Source organism: Protomyctophum parallelum (genome assembly GCF_964188405.1).
Source record: "Protomyctophum parallelum genome assembly, chromosome: 21".
NCBI lineage: Eukaryota > Metazoa > Chordata > Actinopteri > Myctophiformes > Myctophidae > Protomyctophum > Protomyctophum parallelum.
Window position 1 is genome coordinate 8,084,559 of NC_139713.1, and position 22,859 is coordinate 8,107,417.

Consider the following 22,859-nt stretch of genomic DNA (forward strand, 5'->3'; position numbering starts at 1 on the left):
GACACGCCTCTAGTCTATTAAATACATACTCTTTTCACTACAGGCCAAAGTGTTCAGATGCACAGAGCTGTGTATTTTTTAATTAATATCTCCATTAGAAGTTAGGCACAAAATCAAGGGGGGGAGGGGAGTTTCTTTTTCATCTGTTCAGCAGTAGTCTTCACTGGTGGTCTCGTCTCCCCTGCAGGTGGCGCCAGTGAGTCCCTCTGTATTACAGGAGCGCGTGCGGCTGCGCGTGTTTCCGCTGCAGCCCGTCCAGCTGGACCAACACGCCCAGTTTCCTACTTGAGCCACGGTCCCCGTCACGACTGCAAAGGTTAATTACAATAATAATTACAATAATATTACAATAATAATAATACATAAATACATGAACAATGACTGATACAGTATCAATATGCTCACATACTTTTCAACCTATCTTCATATAATTGCTCCTCACTGATATTCATCATGAGAAAATGGCACCGATTAGTTCTACTCGGGCTGTGTCTCTCATAGGAGGTCTGTGGGCAGTTCAGAAACCTGTCTTCCAGTGAGCATCGTCGATGGGGAATACAAGCTAATAAAAACTGCAGGCTTTCTATTCCTGAAAAGTTACAATGCAATAAATGGAAGCCATCATTCTCGCAATTGTTGTTTAAAAAAATCACACCCGTGTGAACTGAGTAGTCTCTCTCTCATTAGCGGGCAACAGTGCAGCACTCTCTGTTTCTGGCACAACAGCGCCCCTACTGGTACTAATAGTCATACTGGTGCTCATTAACGTCACACGGACACATAGGTGAACACGGACATTGCTGTTCCTCAAAAATATATCACTGGAAGACGATTTCTGAACTGCCCACTAGCCTTCCTATGAGAGACAGACAGAAGATTTTTTTCCCCCTATTTTATCATTAGTGAGGACCAATATGAATATAGGATGAAAAGTGGTGAAGTGGTCCTTTAAGTTATACTTCCTTGCACAACATCAAGTGCCCATGGCTGAGGGCTCCCATAACATCATATGACATGAATGGATCGAGCCTGTTCCTGTTGCTTTCAAAACTCTTCAAGAATTGCTGCTCTACGTATCTCACAATGCATCGTATGGCTCTGCTTTTGAAAATGTAGATTTGATTTGATATTGTAATACGTATTTTATAATCACAATTTCAAAATGGAGGTATTTCACCAAAAAATATGATACTTGACCAGTTCACCGAAACCCAAATATTTCCATATTCGGGCCGGCAGACAGACAGAAAAGGTGGTTGCACATGCACTGGGCGCGTTTTTCGGAAAACCGATGGAGAAACGCTGCTAAAAATCCGAAAATCGCGCCCAGTGTGTAGGGACCTTTAGTGTGTAGGGAGTCTAGGGACCTAAACTCCCAGAATGTATTTGATACCTTGTACGGTGGCAGATGTGTCAGTCTTGTGTCGCTGGCAAGCCTGGCCTTCGTACAGGGGAGGACACAGACACATGCACTGGCCGTCGATGAGTGCCAAGGTGCCTCCGTTCTGGCAGGGTTTACACTTGCACAGGCTGTATTCCGCCGCGTATTCTTCTATGCCCCGCTTGAGGTTGGAGATCTTCGCGCTGGCGTTCGCCATGTCCATTGGAATCAACGTGTATATCGGCTCTGGCTGTCGGCGGTAATAACACAGGGATATCAGTGTTGTTTTTGTCGGCACATTTTGATTTTTTTTTTATAGTCATAGTCTCTTGAATAGTTTTTCACATTTTAGTCACCTGGAATGTCTTGGTGTTTAGTCTAGTTTTAGTCGACTAAATTTTATAGGATTTTAGTCGACTAAATCTACGGTTGATTTAGTCGACTAAAATGTATTTTGGTGGGCCTTGATGCCGTTGTAATGGCTGATTTTACACTTGCTGAAAACAGCCGATCTACAAGCTCACAACGCGTCGCAGCGGGACGTGTTGTTTTCATTTAGTTTAACCGAGTGGCACGCTACGAGCTTGTAGGTCTGCTATTTTTGAAAAATCAAAGAACGACTGACATAGAAACATAGCTTTTTCAGAAAACTGTCAAAAGGATGTAGAAGAAAATTTTTAGAATCTGATCTCAGGTCAAAATGGGTTAAAAAAATAAAAACAAACCCACGTCACTGTCCAGGAGCGCCGGCTCCATGGCGATGGATCCGGCCCATTGAGAGAAGATGGACCCGTCCAGGACTCCTTCCTTCTTTAGCGTGTCCTTCATGGCGGCGGTGGCCGCGGCGCTTCCGCCAGCCACTGATATCAACACATCTGCCACCAACGCGCTGCCCGAACCATCGGCTGTTGTTCCGGCGAGAAAAAGGTCAATTTGTGTGTCAAGAGATTTTTTTACAGTATAGGCCTACAGCGGTGGTTGATCTCAAACCTTTTACCTATGTCAAGGAAGGACCACCCCCCCCCCCCCCCCCCCAAATCAAATTGACGTGTATTTGGCCGCGGACCCCCATCTGAAAATGTTTTGTGGCATGCCAGTGGACCCCCAGAAAAGAAGATTTGTGTAAAGAAAAGAAATGCATCACGTTGTGATGCATTCTGTGGGCTTGTAGCTCTGCTATTTGTTTTTAATCTAATGCCCCCCCCCCTATAAAGATAACAATAACACTAATAAATCATAGTTTTATGTATAAAGTATTATAGAAAAAATAAGGTAGAAAAGCTCACTTGAAGGTTTTGGGGAGACGGTTTTGCAGTCTGAAGGTTTTACATGGCCACCGATCTCCACGCCACCTGTCTGCACGTTGGCAGAGATACCACCTTTCAGGCATTCTTTCAGTGTGCTCTCTGTCACCACTGCAATAAAACAGATACCATCTCGCTTTAGCATCAGAGAAAAAGTGAGCTATTTACCCGTCACTTTGAAAATACAGACATTTTGAAAATCTAACTATACCACCAGGAAAATCCTCACTGTTCATGTATTCATTCTGTAGCTCTGAGAGTTTATACAAGTGGAACTTTCAGAGTTAAATTAACGCTGATGACGATTATATTTACTGTGTAAAAACAAAAAGCCTCTTAAGTCTCAAACTAAAATCCCTCCCAACGAGAGAGTACACACACACACACACACACACACACACACACACACACACACACACACACACACACACACACACACACACACACACACACACACACATACTTTTAGCCTTGATGACTTCCTTGTTCATAACGTAGACCAGGTCGTACTCCCCGCCAGACTTTCCATTCTTGGTGTAGTGCGTTCCCCAGTCCTCGATGAAGCCAAAGTAGCGGCCCTTCTCGTACTCCACTGGCAGATACAACCTCACGTGCTGCACAAAGTCGTTGGCGAGTTGGAGATGAAGGGAGCGGAGCCGGTAGGTACTCAGCTGCACCTTCCCCGTCACCCTCATGAAGGCCTTGTTCTGAACGGCGTGAAGGAAGAGGTACTTAGTCTACAGTTTTCTCTGAAAAAACAGTGGTGGTGCACTGGTGCTCAAACGTTTTCCATGTTAAGGACCCACAGAATTACCCCCATCTGAAAATATGTTGTTCCAGGGACCCCCCCCCCCCCCCCAGAAGCAAAGATTTGAGTTAAAAACTATGCTGTGAACGACGATATATATATATTCAAAGATTTGCGCCACATTTTCACGATATAAAAAAAAGAAAACAGCAGATCCACAAGCACTCCGGTGCCTCGCTATGAGCTCGTAGATCTGCTATTTTTCCAACAGCTAAAGTTTAAACTAATTGTTAAAGTGGTTAAAAGCTATAAATAAAGGTGACACAGATGCGTCCTCGGGGTCTAAATATCAGTTAAGTATCAATACTGCAATGTAGAAATACTCTGTTACAAAAGGGTTAACGCCTACCTTTTGAGTAGTATACTCGGATAGCTGCTTGACCATTGTTGACTTGTCATAGTCAATGTCAGCCCCAATGTCGCCACTAACAGAGGTACCAGTCCCAGCAGCACCAGCGGCAGCACCAGCGACGGCACCAGCGGCGTCACCACCCTCGGCACCACCAGCGTCGCCACCCTCGGCAGCTGGGGACTTTTCAGTAGGGGTGTATTTTAGGTTGATTCCGGCATTGATGTTGAAACTATTCTCGGTGAGTAGTTCACTCATAATGGTGTGGGTGTCTTCGTAGACCTCTGTAGAAATGCGCTCGTCAACACGAGTCTGGGAAAAACACACAGATTGTATATTTAGGCCATGGTGAGTCTTATTGCGCCACGTGATCAGAACCAACATTCTAATTAAACAGTCAAACTGTATTGATCAGTGGTTCTCAAAGTGGGGGTCCTCGATGGGGGTTCCCATGGGGGTCCCCAGCAAAATGATTAATCATTACAGTATAGTGACCAAATGGACCCTTACGGGTCTGTAACTCTGAGAGTGTACACATTTGTATACACTCCGATCATCCCCTTTTCCACCGTTCGGGAACCGGTTCTGTTCTTTTTGGTTCTTAGTCCATGAGCCAGTTTGTTTTGGAGCTCTGGCTCATGGACTAAGAACCAAAACCACCAACCGGTGAAAATTGACTCCAGTGACGATTGGGGTCCCAGAGAATTTCTTTTTACAAAATAATCTCAAATGGAATTCCATGTCCCAATGCAGAATACTGTCTGTCGGGTGGAAACCTCATATGTCCAAAACTGTTATGTTTCAGGATTCAACATCAACAACACCAAGTGTGACGCTGTAGTATGATGAAGTATGATGAAAAAAAAACTGGAGGTTTCTGCCCGACAGCAACGATATTAAACTGGGTGTCCTTGAAATGAATTGGTTAGTTAGTTATTTGGTAGATGGAAGAGTTGTGACTAACCGCATAGTGGAGCTGACCCACATTCCAGGGGAGCCTGTCATACGCCCGGGTGCTGGGATTCAGTATCTTCTCACACCTCCCATTAAAGTAATCATTGTAGAAGGCGTTCATTCGAGGACCCGTGCCTAATATGTTGACTCTGGTGTATGAGGGGAAAAAGGACCATTTAGAAAGAATACTGTACAATGAATACCCGGAAGTGAAGACAGCTCACCCCCGAAAGTGAAGACATCTCACCGGGGTGAGATGTCTGGTGAGTTGTCCGGACTTTCGGGGTGAGATGTCCGGACAACTCACTTGGAGGTGGAAAAAGGGTGAGTTGTCTTGTTGTTACCTTTAGAAATACTATAGTTCAATATGTTGACTCTGGTGTATGGAGGAAAACGGACCATTTTGAAATACTAGAGTTTGGGACGGCTAAGCCACAAAACAGTGGGACTCGGGACTCAGGGGCGGTGGTGGTTCAGGGGTAGAGTGGCCGGATGGGGAACCGCAAGGTTGCCAGTTTGAACGCGGGCTCCCCCAGAGTTAGTGTCGAAGTGTCCTTGAGCAAGACACTGAACCCCTAATTGCTCCCGATGTGCAAGTTGCTGCCTTGCATAGTTTCCTCTGTCATCAGTGTATGAATGGGTGAATGTAATGCACAATCTATGTAATGCGCCTTGGATAAAGGCGCAATATAAATGCACCATTCACCATATGTGAATAAAATCTGTTCTTTTCACACTATGAAGAATGTATTAGAATTGACAAATTGTCGATATTCAACAAACGTGCCTCTCGATTCATTGGAAAAGTATAATCTATAGAATAATGTCTGAGAAAACAACAGCAGTGACAAGTTGCGTTATATACTGTATATCGTACCCGTATCCCGCCGTCCTGCCTTGCTCGTTGTTCTCCAGGTCTAATAGGCGACAGGGCTTACGCGTGTCTTCACATTCGTCCTCGTCTGTGGAATCCTGACAGTCGCTGTCGCCGTTACACTTCAGATTGCTCCTGATACACTCGCCTGGACAGAGAGACAGGGTGGGGACGACAAGAGTTAAAGACAGGGTAAGAGATCCTTCAACGCATTAAGGGCTTTGGTTAGCAAGGAATACCACCTCAGACTTAATACCACCTCAGACTTAATCAGGAGTTGGGGCCATGGGGCAATCTGAGCGGTGGACATTGCTCTTGTCTTCATATGTATGTAATATTGTTTTGTTCTTTGTGTCAAATGTGTGTATGTGTGTTTGTTTATTTGGTCGGGACAGTGTATATTGATGAACATTACATTAAAAATGCAGTGTAAATATAGCAGATTTAACATGGCTGCTGGGTCGCAAGACAAATTTCAGTGTGAACTGACAATAAAGTACTATATCATACTATATCATATCAGTCAACTGAAGCGTTCAAAATACAAAATAATTGATTGACTGTAAATTACATGCATTACATGGTATCGGCATGCGGGCATAGACTGGCATACTCGCCGATACCGATACCAGCATTTTTTTTAGGCCCCGTATCGGCAACTTTACCGAAACTGGTATTGGTATGGGAACCGCTCTAGGAACAACAGTAGCACGGTACCTACCCGAGCCACACTGGAACTCGCTCTGGGCGCAGGGAGCCGGGGGAGGCTGCTGGCACACGGCGGCCGTGGCGCACGGCGCCTTCTCTCCTACGGCCTGCCTGCAGGGCGTTCCACCGAACTGACCAAACACCTCCACGCCGCGGGAACGGCTCTGTCAAAATGTAGTAGACACAATGTAGGACTATATAGTGATGTTCCGTTTACGAGAAACAGTCCAATATACTGTAGTAAAAAAGGAAGAGTATACCATATCATTACACAGGAAGGTCAATTTTTTTCATTGAAAACTTGTGAACTAGGACATTCTGCATGATGAGTATAGGCTACTATACTTCTAGTCTTGGTACTTTAACCCATTCAGGCCTAAGGCCGATTCTAAAAACGCCTCTAAATCCTGACCTAAGGTTTCTGAAAAACTTCAAATATTGATATAGCAGAATCAAAAATTTTACATTTTTGAATACTTTACATACTGTACAGAACCCCAATATGGGTTCCCGGCCTGAGGGGGTAAGGTACAAATAGGGAACCCCGCCCAGAATGGGTTAAGTACTTTTATTTTCTTTGTCCATTATCAGCAAAGGTCCAGAAAACATACCCGTGATGGTGCTTTCCCAGCACAAGGATCACACGCGGTCCACTCCGACCATCGGCTCCACATGCAGTTGATGGGTGAGGGCTCGCTGGGAGCTGCCCTATGAACACATACATGGGGAGGGTTTAAAAGGTAAACTAGTGGTTCCCAAACTTTTTCATGTCAAGGACCCCCAAAATTATACTCATTAGCCTGAACCAAATGGACCCGTTAGGGTCCATTTGTACACAGTTACAGACCCATAAGGGTCCATTTGGTTTCTAACTATCATTTAGCTGGGGACACCCTGGAACTCCCTCAAGGACCCCTAGGTCCAATTTATTCCCCCCCGCCCCACCCCAGCAAATCGGACCCAGATTAAAACCCAACGTATTACAGAAAATCATATTTAAAATGTATTTCACCTTATACATCTATTTTACAAGAGAGACCTGGCCAAGATAGCAGCCACATAAAAAAATAATCACAACACACTATAAAATACAACATATGTGCATGTAAATATAAATCCACAGTAAAAAAGCTGAAGAGAAAGCTAAAATCAAACATATGGCCTCTCAAGAAAAACAAGGACATGCTGCTTTCCCCACATCCTCTATGATGACCAGGGGTCGCCAACATGTCCGTACACGGACAAATGTGACTTGGTCTTGTCCGTGGCAAATTCTTAGATTTTCTGTTTCACACACCATTATAATGTTCTTATTTTGATCATAACAACACACACTTTGCTGAATGTCAAGTCTCCAGGTTTTCTGCAGAATAAGTATGACAATAATGTATTATGACTCTATGGCACATTAGGAGTTCAACTAGTACTAGTGGTTCTCACATGTTTCATTACAACACACCAGTTATTGTCATTCAGGGTTATCTATTTGTGTTTCTGGTAATATTTTCGTCCACTCATTTTCTATGTCCGTGGCAAAAAATGGAATGTTGACAAAAATGTCCACCACAAGCCAACATGGCAATGACCCCTGCCCTTAACCCGTTTAGAACGTAGATGTATACGTTGTTATACCTCTCAGGCTGTGAACGCCTCTGTGTCAGTTTAGTTGCTATCATTTCCTTGTGTTGTCGGGGACGAAAACCTCGTATCCCCATATTCAAACCTTTTGCGTTTATTCGTTCATCGCCCTACTTGGTCGTACTACAGTGGCACACAGAAGGTAGTCTCGCGTTACCAGACTGTTGACTCTCGCAATTTCCAAATGCTTTTATCATACAGTCTGGACCAACGGAAGCGCCATCATGAGTACGCGATAAAGCGGAAGTGGAGCCTCCTCCCCACTTCCGTTTCGTCTTTACAGTCACGCAAATTTATTCTAATATAAATATAAATCATCTAAAGCATTATAGCTTGTTGCTTAGTAGAAAAGAAAATACAAAAAGAAAATGTAAAGATATTTAAAAATATATTTTCGTGAACGGAAATGGCAGCTTCCTTAATCAGCTCATGGGGGGGGGGGGCTATAGTTCCAGACTCTATAAATAGCATTCGGAGACTACACAAAAAAAAATAAAAAATAGCAGATCCACCAGCTCAAAACGCGGTCTAAATGGGTTACATCAATGGAGAGATACACGAGTCATATATATGTATAGATATATACAGTATATACATACATTCCTTGTCCAAGTAGAACCACCATTAGACCCAGACCAAGGCAGCATGACTGGAGAGCGGTGGGAGTCCTCATGATGAAGCTGAGAGATATAATGAAATAGAGAGCATTATGTCCACTTGTCCTATATATACACACACACACCACTGTGTCAAAGATTAGCACACTACTGTTGCTTTAACCCATTCTGACCTGAGATCAGATTCTAAAAATGTCTTCTACAACCTGACAGTTTTCCATTCTGACCTGAGATCAGATTCTAAAAATGTCTGCTACAACCTGACAGTTTTCCATTCTGACCTGAGATCAGATTCTAAAAATGTCTTCTATGTCAGTCGCTCTTCGATTTTTCAAAAATAGCAGACCTACAAGCTCGTAGCACGCCACTCGGTGGCGCGCTATGAGCTTGTAGATCTGCTATTTTTCAATAGCTAAAGCATAACATGATGCTAACACCAAAACGGGTTCCCGATCAAAATGGGTTAAAATCAAGACCTTGGATCTCAGATGTAGCAATATTGATATAGTCCAACTCATGACCTGAGCTGTTTGGCTATACTGAAACAAAACGACTCACTCAATTTTTTCTTTTAATTTATTTTCTTACTTCATTCCATTATCAATTTAAATAAAATATTACATTTCTAACAGAACATTCTGAATTAAATTGATAAGTTGCTGAACATATATAATATCTTTTATGGAGGGATAGCTGAGAGACAGCGAGATCCAAGTTCGACCGCGACCGGTGGCCAAACTGGCCATGCCACTTGGCGGCTCGCCATGCAGTAAAGGCCGTCGAGATGCCAGACTGGATTCCCAGCCAAGGTGGCTGGCCCGGACCGCTGAACCACACACAGCCCAGGCCAGTTGCTGAACATTCATTAATTCATGATATTAATTCTGAAAGTGTAATAAGGACATTCAGTCTATATCAGCATCACCCCTTTTGGTGTTAGCATTATGTTATAATATACCTGTAGCTACTGAAAAATAGCAGATCTACAAGCTGAGTGGCACGCTATGAGCTTGTAGGTCTGCTATTTTTGAAAAATCGAAGAACGACTGACATAGAAACATAGCTTTTTCAGAAAACTGTCAGGATGTAGAAGTTATTTTTAGAATCCGATCTCAGGTCAAAATGGGTAACAGTTTGCAATGCACACATGCCTAAAACTGCTGATATTTTGCGCCGCCCTCGTTGAAAACAATGTATTTCAAACTCCAGCTTGTCACTCTCCAGGCTGCATGAACAGCGCTTCGTTTTCTGCCCCCTCAATGTCGTAACTGTCTTACTCTATGGCCTATAGTATGTAGGTTCTTGTATGTGTATCTCATTGTTTGATGAAGAGCTGAAAGTATTTTTTTTCTTTTTTTTATTAGCTTTGGAGCATTATCCAGTGTGCAGACCTTACCCTTTTTTAAGAACCATTTCTCGTCATTGACGGCATTTATAGTTTCCTACCAGTATTGTGCAATATACTGCAGGACAGCGATTTACCGGAAGACAGAGCAAATATTTAAGGACGAAGGTTTTTTGGACGTTCCACTGACAGTAAAGTCCAGGAAGTATTTAGGTCATTATTTTACTCCAACTGTGAGAATATTTGTTATATCAATAGAATTAATCATTTTTTTCCTTTAAATATAATGAAGCAACAAGACACCACTTTAGTTTCATGGACAGAAATTCCCTTTTTTAAGATATTGTTTGGTCTTTTTGCCTTTATTGAGAGTGCAGGAAAGGAGGGCAGAGAGACGGGGAGTGACATACAGTACAGCAAAGTTTGTCAGGAATGGGACTCGAACCCACAATGTGCTGTGAGGCTGCATTCGGAACCTATAGATGCCCGGACCGGCGTGAGTATAATTCCTAATTAAATACAAATAAACTCATAACAACTTCCTTAAAGGTCAACTCCCACATGACATTTCCAAAACACATTGGCTGCGAAGCTTTCTGGACATGTTGCCTATCTGGAACTGTCGTCGGCAAGGACTAATCAGGCTCAACAGGGGTCAATTTCAATGTGGACAGACCTAATATCAGACCTGAATGACCTACTGACCCGGTGATGTAGTGGATGTGTTATAACTTGTGGGTTGATTATTTTGTTGGTGGGGGGAGGGAGGGAGGGGGGTGCGCGCGCGTGTGTGTGTGTGTGTGTGTGTGTGTGTGTGTGTGTGTGTGTGTGTGTGTGTGTGTGTGTGTGTGTGTGTGTGTGTGTGTGTGTGTGAGTGTGAGTGTGAGTGTAGTGTGAGTGTGTGTGTGTGTGTGTGTGTGTGTGTGCTCGTCTTTTCTAGACCAGTTACAAATGGCAGACAAGTGCTATTTATGGCGGTTTTGGGAGGGTCATTTTTCGATGACTGTTAGGCATTCCATATCTTTGGTGGCATAGCACAGTAGAACGAATTTAACCCCATGTTTGTGCCAAATCTGGGTTGAAGGAGACCAGTGGAGCTCCCTGTGTCTGTCTCAGAATCAGTTTTATGGTCACATCACAGACTTCATTTATTAATAATTTCCGGTTCGTACTGGTTCGATTGGTCTCCAGAGACATTCAGGGTGCTTCTTGAGGACACACTATAGTGAATGATTGCACGTTTTTCATGTAACACTATATTTATTTAGTTGTAATGTGGTTCAAATGTTTGTCATTGTTTTCATTACTAGACCTGTGCCTATCGGGCACTAGCCTACTGATTTAAGTTTTGTATTCACAGTATGCATTTAAAATAAAAGCAATGGGTACATTTCAAACAAAAGCGCAACGAGGAATCAGGAAATCAGGAATACATACCCCACCCTATATTAGTAATACCAATACCCGTTATATCCATTGTCATCATAGTCTGTGGGGTCCGAAGAGTGCAAACTGACTGAAAAGTGGACTGACTAATAAGTAAGTTTACTTACTTACTTATCCCCATTACGCCGGCTGGCGCATAGGGCAGCAACAAAGTTCCTCCACTTGCATCTGTCTTTGGCCATCTTCTCTATGGTCCCCCAGCTCTGATGTTGTAGCTGGAGCTCCTTCTCAATCGTCCTACGACATGTCGTTTTGGGCCTGCCTTTCTTTCTCTTTCCTTCTGGGGTCCAGTGTAATGCGACTCTTGGGATTGCATTGATGTCCATTCTGGCCAATCCAGGTCCACCTGCGTTTATACATAAGTAAGTAGAAGACAAGTAATCAAATGGCAGGTGAGTTTGGGCCACTGGCAGAGCCTGATCAGGGCCTTTCTGGGAAGCATATTGCTTTTGTCCACAAGATGGCAACATTGTACAACTGAAGCCTAATCTAGATTCAGCAATACCAAGTCTAGCCACACTTGATATATATATATGCCCTTGTTGATTATATGTATTCCTATTGTTTGTATTGCATGTATTACTTGATGATGAATTCATTACAGGACCACAATGGAAACAAGACTCCAGATCTTGCATAGCTTGTGAAAGTGTACTTGCCATACTGATTTCAATGTGTTAAAGTATTTAATCAATCACTCAATCAATCAAAAAGGTGACTTTGATACATTTTACATTCATACGTGGCACCACAAATAATCTACAGTATGGAAACTTGTAGAAGGAGACGAAGCAACAACAATAGCATAATATTTTATATTATAATTGTTTAAACATGCAGTGTCTTGTTTGACACGTAGGGTGAAGGAAAATCTTGTGTAATGTCCAGGAAGTTTCAGATTATTACAACTAACAAAGCATCATGTGACGGTTAAGGCATTTGCTGAGTCTGCAAAACTTTGCTCTCGAGAAGGAGGGAGTGCTGTAGTGTCTATAAATGGACCAATGAATATAAGATATGTAAAGGGATATGATAGTATCAGTATCAGTGGTTGTCAAACTTTGTGTTGCCTATGCACACCAAAAATGGCAAGTCAAAGTCTCAAGGCACACCTGTATTCATAGTTAAAATAGCCCATCTACAAGCTTGTAAGTTCATGCGTTGTGAGCTTATAGATTGGCTATTCTCAGCATTTTTTCTTTTTCTGTTCCTACAGTGAACATGCCCAAAATAGCGATGCCAGGTTGAAAGTGGTTCAAATATATTCTTTAGGATATACTAGCACTTGCCTTTGTATTGGGAAAGGAGTACTGATACAGTACATAAAACAATAATTCATTACCTTCTGCATTGTATATAGGCTATTGCAATAATAATGTGTGGTTGCCACAAAATCCTTGGCTCACTAGTTGGTGCGAGAGTGAGGTCTAACGAACACCAACTCGGGATTCCTGGATCGCTGCCCTCCACAATTTCCTATCCAACATCAGGTTCTTGATGTTGGATAGGACATCAGTGTTGTCAGCCAAGCTGTCGCGCCGCAGCACGTCTACATTAGGTGGTGGTACGCTTCTTTCCCCTCCTGGCTTTGCCCTGGGTTTGGCTCCCCATAGGGTCAATTTACTTGCCTCAAGTTCTGGGTGCCTGACTCAGTGCCCCGACAGCCTCATCCTTCTCTCTCTGACTTTGTCCGTGACCCGTGGTAGGTCCCCATAGACTAGGTTCCACATATGCTATGGGATCACATAATTGATCTCATTAGTATGTGATTACACCTGGAAAAGCCATGTTACCAGATTATTTATTTTAGTTTTTGCTGACTTAAGACTTAAAACTTAAAGTGGAACCCTATATAACCCAGTGCCCTCTCCAGTCAATATGGGGGGTGCCCTTTCCTGACTCTTCCCCCCCATGGCCCCTGATTGGACGCCTGTGAGCAGAACACGGGTCGGGCAGACCCAGAGGCCATGTGGTCATACGGGCTCCGCCTGGGAGGCACAGCTATGTGCTGAACTCATCACTTTGACTCCATTTCTGCAGTTTCCTCCCCGGCTTCTCAGGAAACGGGAGGGTAGGCAAGGTGCTTGGGCCAATAACTTCCCCTTCTCCTGCATGACTCTATAGCCCCTTCAAAACGGGGAACCCCCTTTTTGGTGTTTCAATGTTATACTTTTAACTGTTGAAAAATAGCAGATCTACAAGCTCATAGCGCAGCACTCAGTGCCGCGCTTGTAGGTCTGCTATTTTTTTGAAGAATCGTGAAACTGTGCCTCAAAGAATATATATTCTTTCAGAGAAAACGTTTTTTACTCAAATCTTTGCTTCTGGGGGGGGGGGGTCCCTGGAACTATTTTTTTTTCTTTCAGATTTTAAGTTTTTTTTTTAGAATCGTCCTTAGGTCAAAATGGGCTAGAAAGACTTTCTGTATAGTGGGGGGGGGGGGGGGGGGGGGGGGGGGGGGAATATTAGGGCTTCCTTTTCTTCTATCTGAATTACTTTGTTGAGTTACTTTGTTGTTGTTGCCGTCAGTGGTGGACAAAGTAGCTACAATGTACTTGAGTCAAAGTATAGATACTCCTCATACACATATGACGTAAATTCTCCTTTCATTGTCAATGGCAAATGTGACACGAGTTATGACAAAAAGCTGTATATAGGCGCCCCTCAACAATAACTGTAGATCTGCTTTTTCACTATGTTTCAAACAGGCCTTGCGGGTATACGGTCACACCTGACTTTGATTATGCCTATGTGGCCGTCTTTTTGCAATGGCTCTCAATGGGAACGGAGCGTTTTATTGCCATTGCAAAAAAAAGAAAGGCAGACTCAAAGCCAGACCGTGTGACCGGTACCCTAAATGGTTAATTCATAAATGTACTTTTTTCCCCTTCCTAGAAATGCAGTGGAGTCAAAACAAGTACAATATTTGTCTTTGAAATGTACTGTGAAAGTCCTACGTATCCAAACATACAAAGACTGGAGTGCAGTAGGTTCTGAAGTACAGTGATGCACCGTTACTGTCCAGTGTGTATCACTGGTTACCATGATGACGCAGATTCCGGTGTTGTTCATTATTCGTTTCCTCACATACCAGGGAAAAAAAATGATGAGGTTGTTTTTAAACTACTGCGGCTACTTCTTAGGAAATGGGACTATACGTCTGCTCGAGGTTCACAGTGCAGCAGAAAATGGGAGACACACCCAGGGCAAAAGTTGTCGCTGTGAATGAATGCATGTGGACTGAGCTGAGGGTTAACAAGACATACTTTCTCCTCTTTGAGAAGAAAGGACAGAAAAGCGACGACTCCTTCAGTTATGTCCTAGAGATAAGTGGCTCCCTTGGGTCCGGGCTGTGGTGGGCAGCCGCCAAATGCCAGGATTCACGCCCCCAAATGGATATACTCCTGGGATTGTGGTCTTCCTGTCATAAAAGGACGAAAGCAAACATACCCTTAACATTTCTTTTCTGGCAGGCAGCATTGTCGACATAAAACTGCAGGCTCTGCTCATGCTGCAGTGGGCCATGCAGCCTGTGGGCCGGGCCCCAATGGTGGGCCATGCAGCCTGTGGGCCGGGGGGCCCACTGGTGGGCCATGCAGCCTGTGGGCCGGGGGCCCCACTGGTGGGTCATGCAGCCTGTGGGCCGGGGCCACACTGGTGGGCCGGGGCCACACTGGTGGGTCGAGGCCCCACTGGTTGGCCCTGGGTATATTGCAAGTGGCCCCCCAAATAATTCTAACAACACTGAGATTGGCTGTTTTTACAATCTTTACGTACAACAAAGTATATAATGGTGGTGCATAATTGTCTTATAGTCAGCATGCATGTCCCACTGGCCACTACACATTTGAGCTTAAGCTCTGTTGCATCCTTGACCCCTTGACTTACATTTCTTTGTTTTGTTTTTGCTCAGAACAAGTGTTGTAATAGAGGCTGCTGTGCGTAGCTGCTGAATCACCATCAAGGAGAACAAGGAACTGTGTTCGTTTACCATCAGAGAGTGTCTCAGTGCCTCAACGTCAGTGGCTTTGATAGTAATGTCACATTTCCTCTTATTATGTCTGCCCCAACCACCCCTTCCCCCCTCTCTCTCCCCCTCTAGGCCAGGGGTATCCAATTCATTTTCCTCAAGGGCCATATTTTGACTAGGGTACCAGGCTGGGGGGCTGAGTCTGTGCGCGCAAAATAAATAGGTTTTTATTTTTTCATTAATTAATTAAGCTTAGATTTAGAGATGTCCAGATACTGTATCAGTATCGGGAAAAGTATCGGATCAGCCCTTATTTGTCATATCGGTATTGGTAAATATGCCAGTCTAACCACCGATCCGACACAGGGGTAAGGGGTTGACACTATATGGCAGGTAAATAAAATGTTGGGACTTGTGGAGTTTGTTTTGGAGTTGCCCAAACTGCAAGTGCACATTTAAGTGAGGAGTCTGCTATAAACACAACACGAGATATACCGGTATCTAGATAGCTATAAACACAACACGAGATATACCGGTAGCTAGATAGCTATAAACACAACATGAGATCACAACACTAGTATCGGTATTCGGTATCGGTATCGGCTAACACAGAAATGGAGAGATCTGGATCGGATCGGGACATCCCTACTTAGAATAGATGTAGAACAGTGATCTGGATCGGGACATCCCTACTTAGAATAGATGTAGAACAGTGGTTCTCAACCAGTGGTCCGGGGACTACCAGTGGTCCTTGAGGGGTACCCAGCTAAACGATGGAGAGTTGGTAACCAAATGCACTCTTATAAATCTTTAACTCTTGAGAGCGTAAAATGAATTCATTTGGCAGATATGGCAGGGCTCTAGCAGTGATTCTCATTTTCTCATTCTCATTTAAATTTGAAGGATGCCCAGTTTGACATGCATAGGCTACTGACCCCCATTTAATGCCATTTATATCTGGGACTTCAATCTATTATAACATTTATTTATTCAACCAATGTCAACTTAACTCTGAGAGAGTACAAATGGAACCAAATGGACCTGATCCATTTGGTTCCATTTGTACTCTCCATTTGTACACCCTCTTATCACCCTCGCACACCTGTAACTTTCATTAGCCTATTGCCGACCCCTGCTCTAGGCCTACTGTAGTTTAATCAATCAGTCACCCTAATTAAAGTAGTTTTTTGTAATGATATATATTCTGGGGCATGTGATGTGGTCTACCTACAAAGCCTCTGTGATCTACTGGTAGATCGCGATCTACCTTCTGGGCACCCCTGGCCTAGATAATAACCTCTGTACAATAAACTGTAGTAAAACAATGAATGGAATACACTAAATGTAACCCTGCTTTACACAGAGCTTTGATCACATACAAAAACACAGACAGCTACTTTTACAAACACATGTATATACACACACATACTGTATATATACAGTAGTATAGTCCCAGTGCGGTACCGGGGACCCCCAGGGGTCAACACAAATCGCACATCCGTGGGGGTCCCTGGCACAAAATATTTCCAGATGACGGTTCCGGGGGCCAAATACATTTGGGGGCCGAGTCCATTGAAAACGTTTTGGGAACTAGAGCAAGCAGTAGAATACAGTCGGTCTATGCGCTGCAGTCCTTGGTCAGAATTGGATAAAAGAGGTTCATTCTCAGTTGGTCAGTGGTGTGGGCTTGGAGAAGATCAACCTCAGTCAGCAGAACACAGGATATGCAGTCAGGAAGGACATCCTTCCTTTGTACTTTCCCCCTATCTCTCCATAGCTGCAGTTCTTAGATAGGTTCCCCGTCTCTCTGTTGACCACAGAGCCACGCATACGGTGCGTGCACAGATACATTAACATTACAAACAATATTAACATACGAGTCAAGCATACTGAAGCCGTAAACTCTGAATATAAACTAATTATGCATAAGTCAGAATGACCGTTCTTGCCGTTTGGCAAGAATGTTTTGTACCTTCCAAGGGCATCATTCCAATGTGCTCACCACAACATTCCTTCTATATTTCCCCCCTTATAAAATGAGCAGTGACAATGAAAGTGAATTTAATTTCCAGTCCAGAACGTATAGCTAGTAGGCTAGCCTACCTGGCCTCGGGTTCGACCCAAGTTTATACCAGCTAACCGGAATGCTCGCCCCCAAAGCACACTCGCACCCATTTATTTCGTGGACTGCTCGCCTAGGCTATGAAGCGGTTCTTGTATTAGTTTAACAGAGGTTAACTTTAGGAATAGGCCCCTATAGGGTTTTACTGAGATTAAGTTTAGGATTAAGGCTAGTTTTTAGAATAGTTTCCCTGGGGTTACGTTTAGGAATAAGGTTGTTTAGGCATTGTTTTACAGAGATTACTTTAAAGAATACGTGGTGGCGACCGTTCCGAGATTGCAGGATTTGACTTGAATAATGATGGAGTGAGGTTGATTGCATACATTCTCAGTTATTAAACCTACACTGAGGATTCTACGGTTTCCTATTACACATAGCAAGCTTCTGACATATGAGAGGGACAATGGAGCTTCCACCCAAACATCTTGTTAGATAGTAGAGAAAACAGCATGAGGGGTCCATCCTGGATGGGTAGAGGAAAAAAGACTTTCCCTGGAAGCGCCAAGAGAGGCCATGTGTTTGGCTGTAGCCACATACTGGACCATGCCATATTCGCATACTAGGACTTTTGAGGTTTTCACGAATGTTTAGTTAATTATAAATGAAATCTAGTATTACCATTATTATAGGAAATCGTTGCTGTCGGGCAGAAACCTCCTATCTCCATATTATAACTTTTCATGTTTTTGAGTGGTGCCTAGGGTTAGGGTTAGCTGCTCCAATGACTGGCCGTGTGTGTGTGTGTGTGTGTCTGTGTGTGTGTCTGTGTGTGTGTGTGTGTGTGTGTGTGTGTGTGTGTGTGTCTGTGTCAAGACAAAATCAAACAAATATTTATTATAGAATGAGAATACAAGTGTGCATATAATACGTTTATGTTGGCATTCCGTTATGTTGGCATTTCTCTCTGCTCGGCACAGAAGGGAACTCTGATTAACTTGAACGCAGCATTTCATGTAGTAAGAATCTGTCCTCTGTGTAGAAATCCATGTCGCACACCGCATCTCCAGTAGCTAAAGAGTATAGCTGAAAATAGCTGATTTACAAGCTCTCAACACGTTGTGAGCTTGTAGATGGGAGGGGTTAATTGCTACATATGACATGCCCAAGAATTAGGGAAGACAGGTTGAAAGTGCTTAAACAACACAGGTCAGTGGCAAATTGGCAATTAACTTCAACTTGAAGTTTCAAGTAAAAGTATAATCCTCTGATAAAAGCAGTGATCAGAGAATCAGAGCACACACACAAAGATAAGATGGGGAGCTTGTGTCAAAGGACCAGGCTGTACTCAAAACAATAAATACCAAGCCTGCATGCTGTATAGAGTTTTGGTTCTATCATATTCATATTGTCAGAGCACAATCATGAGGCCAAGGGTGAACTACATAAACAAGGCTGCAGGCCTTGAATTAGAGCCTGACCTACATATATGTGGCAGACTTTTTGGTTCAATGCAGGTGATCCCAATTCTCGGAGAGTCCTAGCCCGCAGTGGTTCTCAAACCTTTTAATTTCCAAGGATTCCTCATAACTCGAGTGACTCGAGAGTTACATATTATTAAGGGTCTAGACATATTTTGTCAAATGGTTTGTCAAATGTGTTTTTTTTTGTTTTTGTTTAAAAAAAACAAAAAAACAAATATTTGATCAAATATTTGACCACTTATAACACGTTGGAGTGAGGCACGTTGTGAGCTTAGAAGATCCACTACAACAGATGAGATGTGCCATGTATACAAGTTGTATATTGTACAAAGTTTACTAAAAACGTTTTTCTTTGTTGTGGCTTTCGCCTTTATTTTATTTATTTTTTATGGAGGGACAGACAGTAGGCTGACAGGAAATGGAGAGAGAGAGATGAGGGGTGACATGCAGTAAAGGCCGTTGGGATCGGGAGTTGAACCCGCGGCACACTGCCCAGACTTGATTACCAGCCAAGGTGGATCGGGAGTCTAACCCGTGGCACACTGCCAGACTGGATTACAGGCCAGGGTGCCCGGACCGCTGAGCCACGGCCCAGGCACAAAGTTTACTATGGGGCTGCAGTGGCTCAGGCCCAGCCCAGGCACAAAGTTTACTATGGGGCTGCAGTGGCTCAGGCCCAGCCCAGGCACAAAGTTTACTATGGGGCTGCAGTGGCTCAGGCCCAGGCACAAAGTTTACTATGGGGCTGCAGTGGCTCAGGATTGAGGCAGGCCGGTTAAGAGTCCTAACCATGAGTTTGTGAGTGACACTGAGCCATGAACTACTCCCTCCCTACTGTATATGAGCAGGTTGAAGTCTTGGTTTCCTCCAAGTGAATGTGTAAAGCACATATACTGTATATATATACACACTGTAAATATACCTTTATAGTGTAAAGGTATATTTAGGTATATATACAGGGGGGGTGGGGGCATAGCCTATGCCTGGCCAAAATTCCCAGGTAGGCAGGCTTTGGCCAGGAAAAAATGGTTCAGTCGCCACCACGCGTGTCGAATTTGAAGTCGGTGGGGCAAGTGGTTCTCACGTTATGAGCATTTAATACAGATGTACAGACATATAGTTGTACAGAGACATTTATAGATAGATAGATAATAATAACTAATGTAGCCTAATATTTTCACATATCAGTCAAATCATGTAAAAAAGTATAGGCTATGCTGCACTTATCCTTTTTATCATCATGTCTTGATTGCTTAATTGTAACAAATTAACAATATAGGCTATAAGACTGCTCTGAAATGTCAAATCAATTCTAGTAGCAAACACAAATGTCTTATGCAAAAACAAAGTTTCTATAGTAGCATACAAATTATACTCCTGCGTTATTTAATAGCCCCCTTTGAGGCTACCATGTGTCTGACTGCATGTCCAGTGCAACATACATAATTTCCTAACGGTAAAAAGGGTTCCAAAGTTCCACACAACAACAGAGACTGGCCAAAAGCAGAACCGCCCCCTCTTTCAATTTAAAGAGCAACAAAAGACGTAGGGCAGGCTACCTCTTCAGATCTGGCAAGCCAAGTGTTAAATTGGAGAGAGCTGTGTGTATGTGTGTGTGTATGTATGTGTGTGTGTGTGTGTGCGTGTGTGTTGTTACTGTGTTTCTGTTGGAGTCTTCTTGTGCTGGACACGGATCGTCTAGGCGCATAGCATCGCGTTCTTCTGACTGACTGGGGTAGGAGAAAAAAAAAACACCATGTTTTCAGCTTGATTCACTATGGTTGCAGTTTTATTCATAACTACATGCTCGTATATTCTGACAAGCGATTTCAGTTTCGGGGAATTTGTGCCGTTCCTTTTTAAAACGGTGAAGGCATTGCATTGCATATAGGCTGATGCGTGCGTCTATAAAAACCACTAGTTTGTTTTTGGATCTTAAAAAAGAAAGGATGACATTTGAAGGTGAACTGCAGAATTAACCGTAGGCTACTTGAATGGATCAAGTGTACTCATACTTTGTTTTGCCAAAATGTTCTGGAGGGGGGAAAAAAGTTGAAAGCAAAAAGAAAAACGTGAAAACCGTTTTCCATTAATTCCAGCTGTGCCTTGAAACGCACAAGTCACGGTAGGTAGTAGCAACAGGCTGAGCTGAGCTGAGTCGCGTTTTTTTTTTTTCGGAATGTGCCCAGCTTTTTAAAGCCAGGGGATTTGGGGAGAAATCGCAGATCTGCAAGCTCACAACGCGTCTCGTCCGCGACGCGTTGTGAGCTTGCAGATCGGCTATGTTTGGTGCGCGCGGCACCGTCGTACGACGGAATAATAAATGCCATAGAGCTCTTCCTCGACTGTCTGTCTGTTTGGGAAATGATGTTTTCTCGAAGTTTTGATGACCGTTACTTTACTTTGCGAGTGTTCATCAATCATTCATGAATCATACAACAAATATTTCAATGACTTTTATCCTGTAGGCCTGGATGAAAGTATAAAAGCATGTTTTTCGTCAAAATACTTGTAAACCTTTTCTTTAACTTTTGTATATATATAAAAAAGAAAAAGTCAGATTTCACGAATAGCATTCCATTGCCGTGTGCTGTGTGTGTGTGCGTGTGTGTTGTTCCCATTGGGGCCTGAATTCTGCTATTTCGCCATCCATCCACCTCATTCACTCTGCGTTGCAGAGTATGCAGACTGAGTCATTCCCCCTGATTTCCTCCAGATGTTGAACTGAACGGAGCTGAACTTAACGTTTCCTGACAAAGCAAAGCCTAAAGGATTGTGACATTTACTGTCTCCTCTCTCGGCACAGGAGTCTAGAATGCTGACAAATGTGAATCTAATTGTGTTGTAGCCCTTTCCACCTAGTGTTGGTAAAAGTAGTATAGGCCTTGTAAATCACATTATTTACTTAAAGTAAATGTACTGCACTGTAGAAATACGAATGAAAGTCCGGAATTCAAAATGTACTAGAAAGGTACAAAAGTAGGTATTGGCATCAAAATGTAGAAAGTACTGATTATGCAGAAGAGGTCCATTTCACAAGTTTTCACAATGTATGGCAAACATTTGAAAACTATCTACAAGCTCACATTATGGTGCGATGCTATAAGTAAGTAATACGTTTTCATATGCCGGTAGTGGGGTAAAACCTAATGTACAACATTTGCCTCTGAGATAGGCTATAGTGGAGTAGAAGTAAAAGTATTGAAATTTGGAAAGAACTAAAAAAAACATGGCTCCTGGGCCAATGAATTAAAGGAAATACTCAAGTAAAGTAAAAACTACCTCAAATTGTACTTAATTGTCTCCACCAGGCCGAAGGCATGGGGGGAGAGTATGTTTTGCACTCCGTCCGTCCGTGTGTCCGTGAGCAGCTAATCTCCGGCACCGTTAACCCGGTCGATGCCAAATTTTGCACACACGAACGGACAAAATTTCCCGAACGGCCTGTTATAGCGCCACCAGGAGGCCGCTTTGTGCAAAACAAGTTTTTGCACAGTACACCTACAGATTTTGTCCAAACATCGCGCAAATTGGTACACAGTCTCTCTAGAGCCATTCAACGAAACGGGTCTTTCAGATTTCTCAGACTCCATCCTGATTGGTTAAGATTGGCTTCCAAAGTTCACAGGAGTGCTCAGTTTCAAACAAAATGCTGCAAATCATGAACACATCGCGTGATTTCCGTGAAATTGTGCACGCACATTCCCACTAGGCCGAGGAAGAAATGCCACATGAACAATTTCAACTCAGCCTCAAGGTGGCGCTATAACTGGCCGAAAAGTGATTTTACCTCTAACTGCACGGATCTGTGGATAACTTTGTATGCCAACTCCCTAGTTTACTTTTGTTGCCCTTTTATCCAAACACCAGATTAAGGCAAGCTGCAATGTCCTACATTCCTATCCTGGTGGAGACCTGTGCC

General features: G+C 43.3%; 2 protein-coding genes across 3 annotated transcripts in view; one reads left to right on the forward strand and one right to left on the reverse strand.

Moving 5' to 3' along the window:
• Positions 1–147: 147 nt before the first annotated feature.
• c9 (complement component 9) lies at positions 148–21,109 on the reverse strand (the record flags this gene model as incomplete). Its single annotated transcript, XM_083793994.1, has 13 exons — positions 20,963–21,109; positions 20,595–20,667; positions 8,616–8,696; positions 6,990–7,086; positions 6,392–6,542; positions 5,674–5,818; positions 4,807–4,945; positions 3,843–4,154; positions 3,149–3,392; positions 2,668–2,796; positions 2,111–2,286; positions 1,394–1,631; positions 148–308 (listed from the first exon to the last, which is right to left on the reverse strand). Exons 3-13 carry the CDS (start codon positions 8,687–8,689, stop codon positions 148–150), a joined length of 1,866 nt encoding a protein of 621 aa, XP_083650120.1. The 5' UTR covers positions 8,690–8,696; positions 20,595–20,667; positions 20,963–21,109.
• Positions 20,464–22,859, forward strand: part of dab2 (DAB adaptor protein 2) — a 30,196-nt gene continuing 27,800 nt past the window's right edge. The window contains exon 1 of one of the 2 annotated variants that reach the window (XM_083793992.1): positions 20,464–20,672. The gene's annotated coding sequence lies outside the window, so the exon portion shown is untranslated. The remainder of the gene's footprint in view (positions 20,673–22,859) is intronic. The other variant, XM_083793993.1, reaches the window with a different exon arrangement.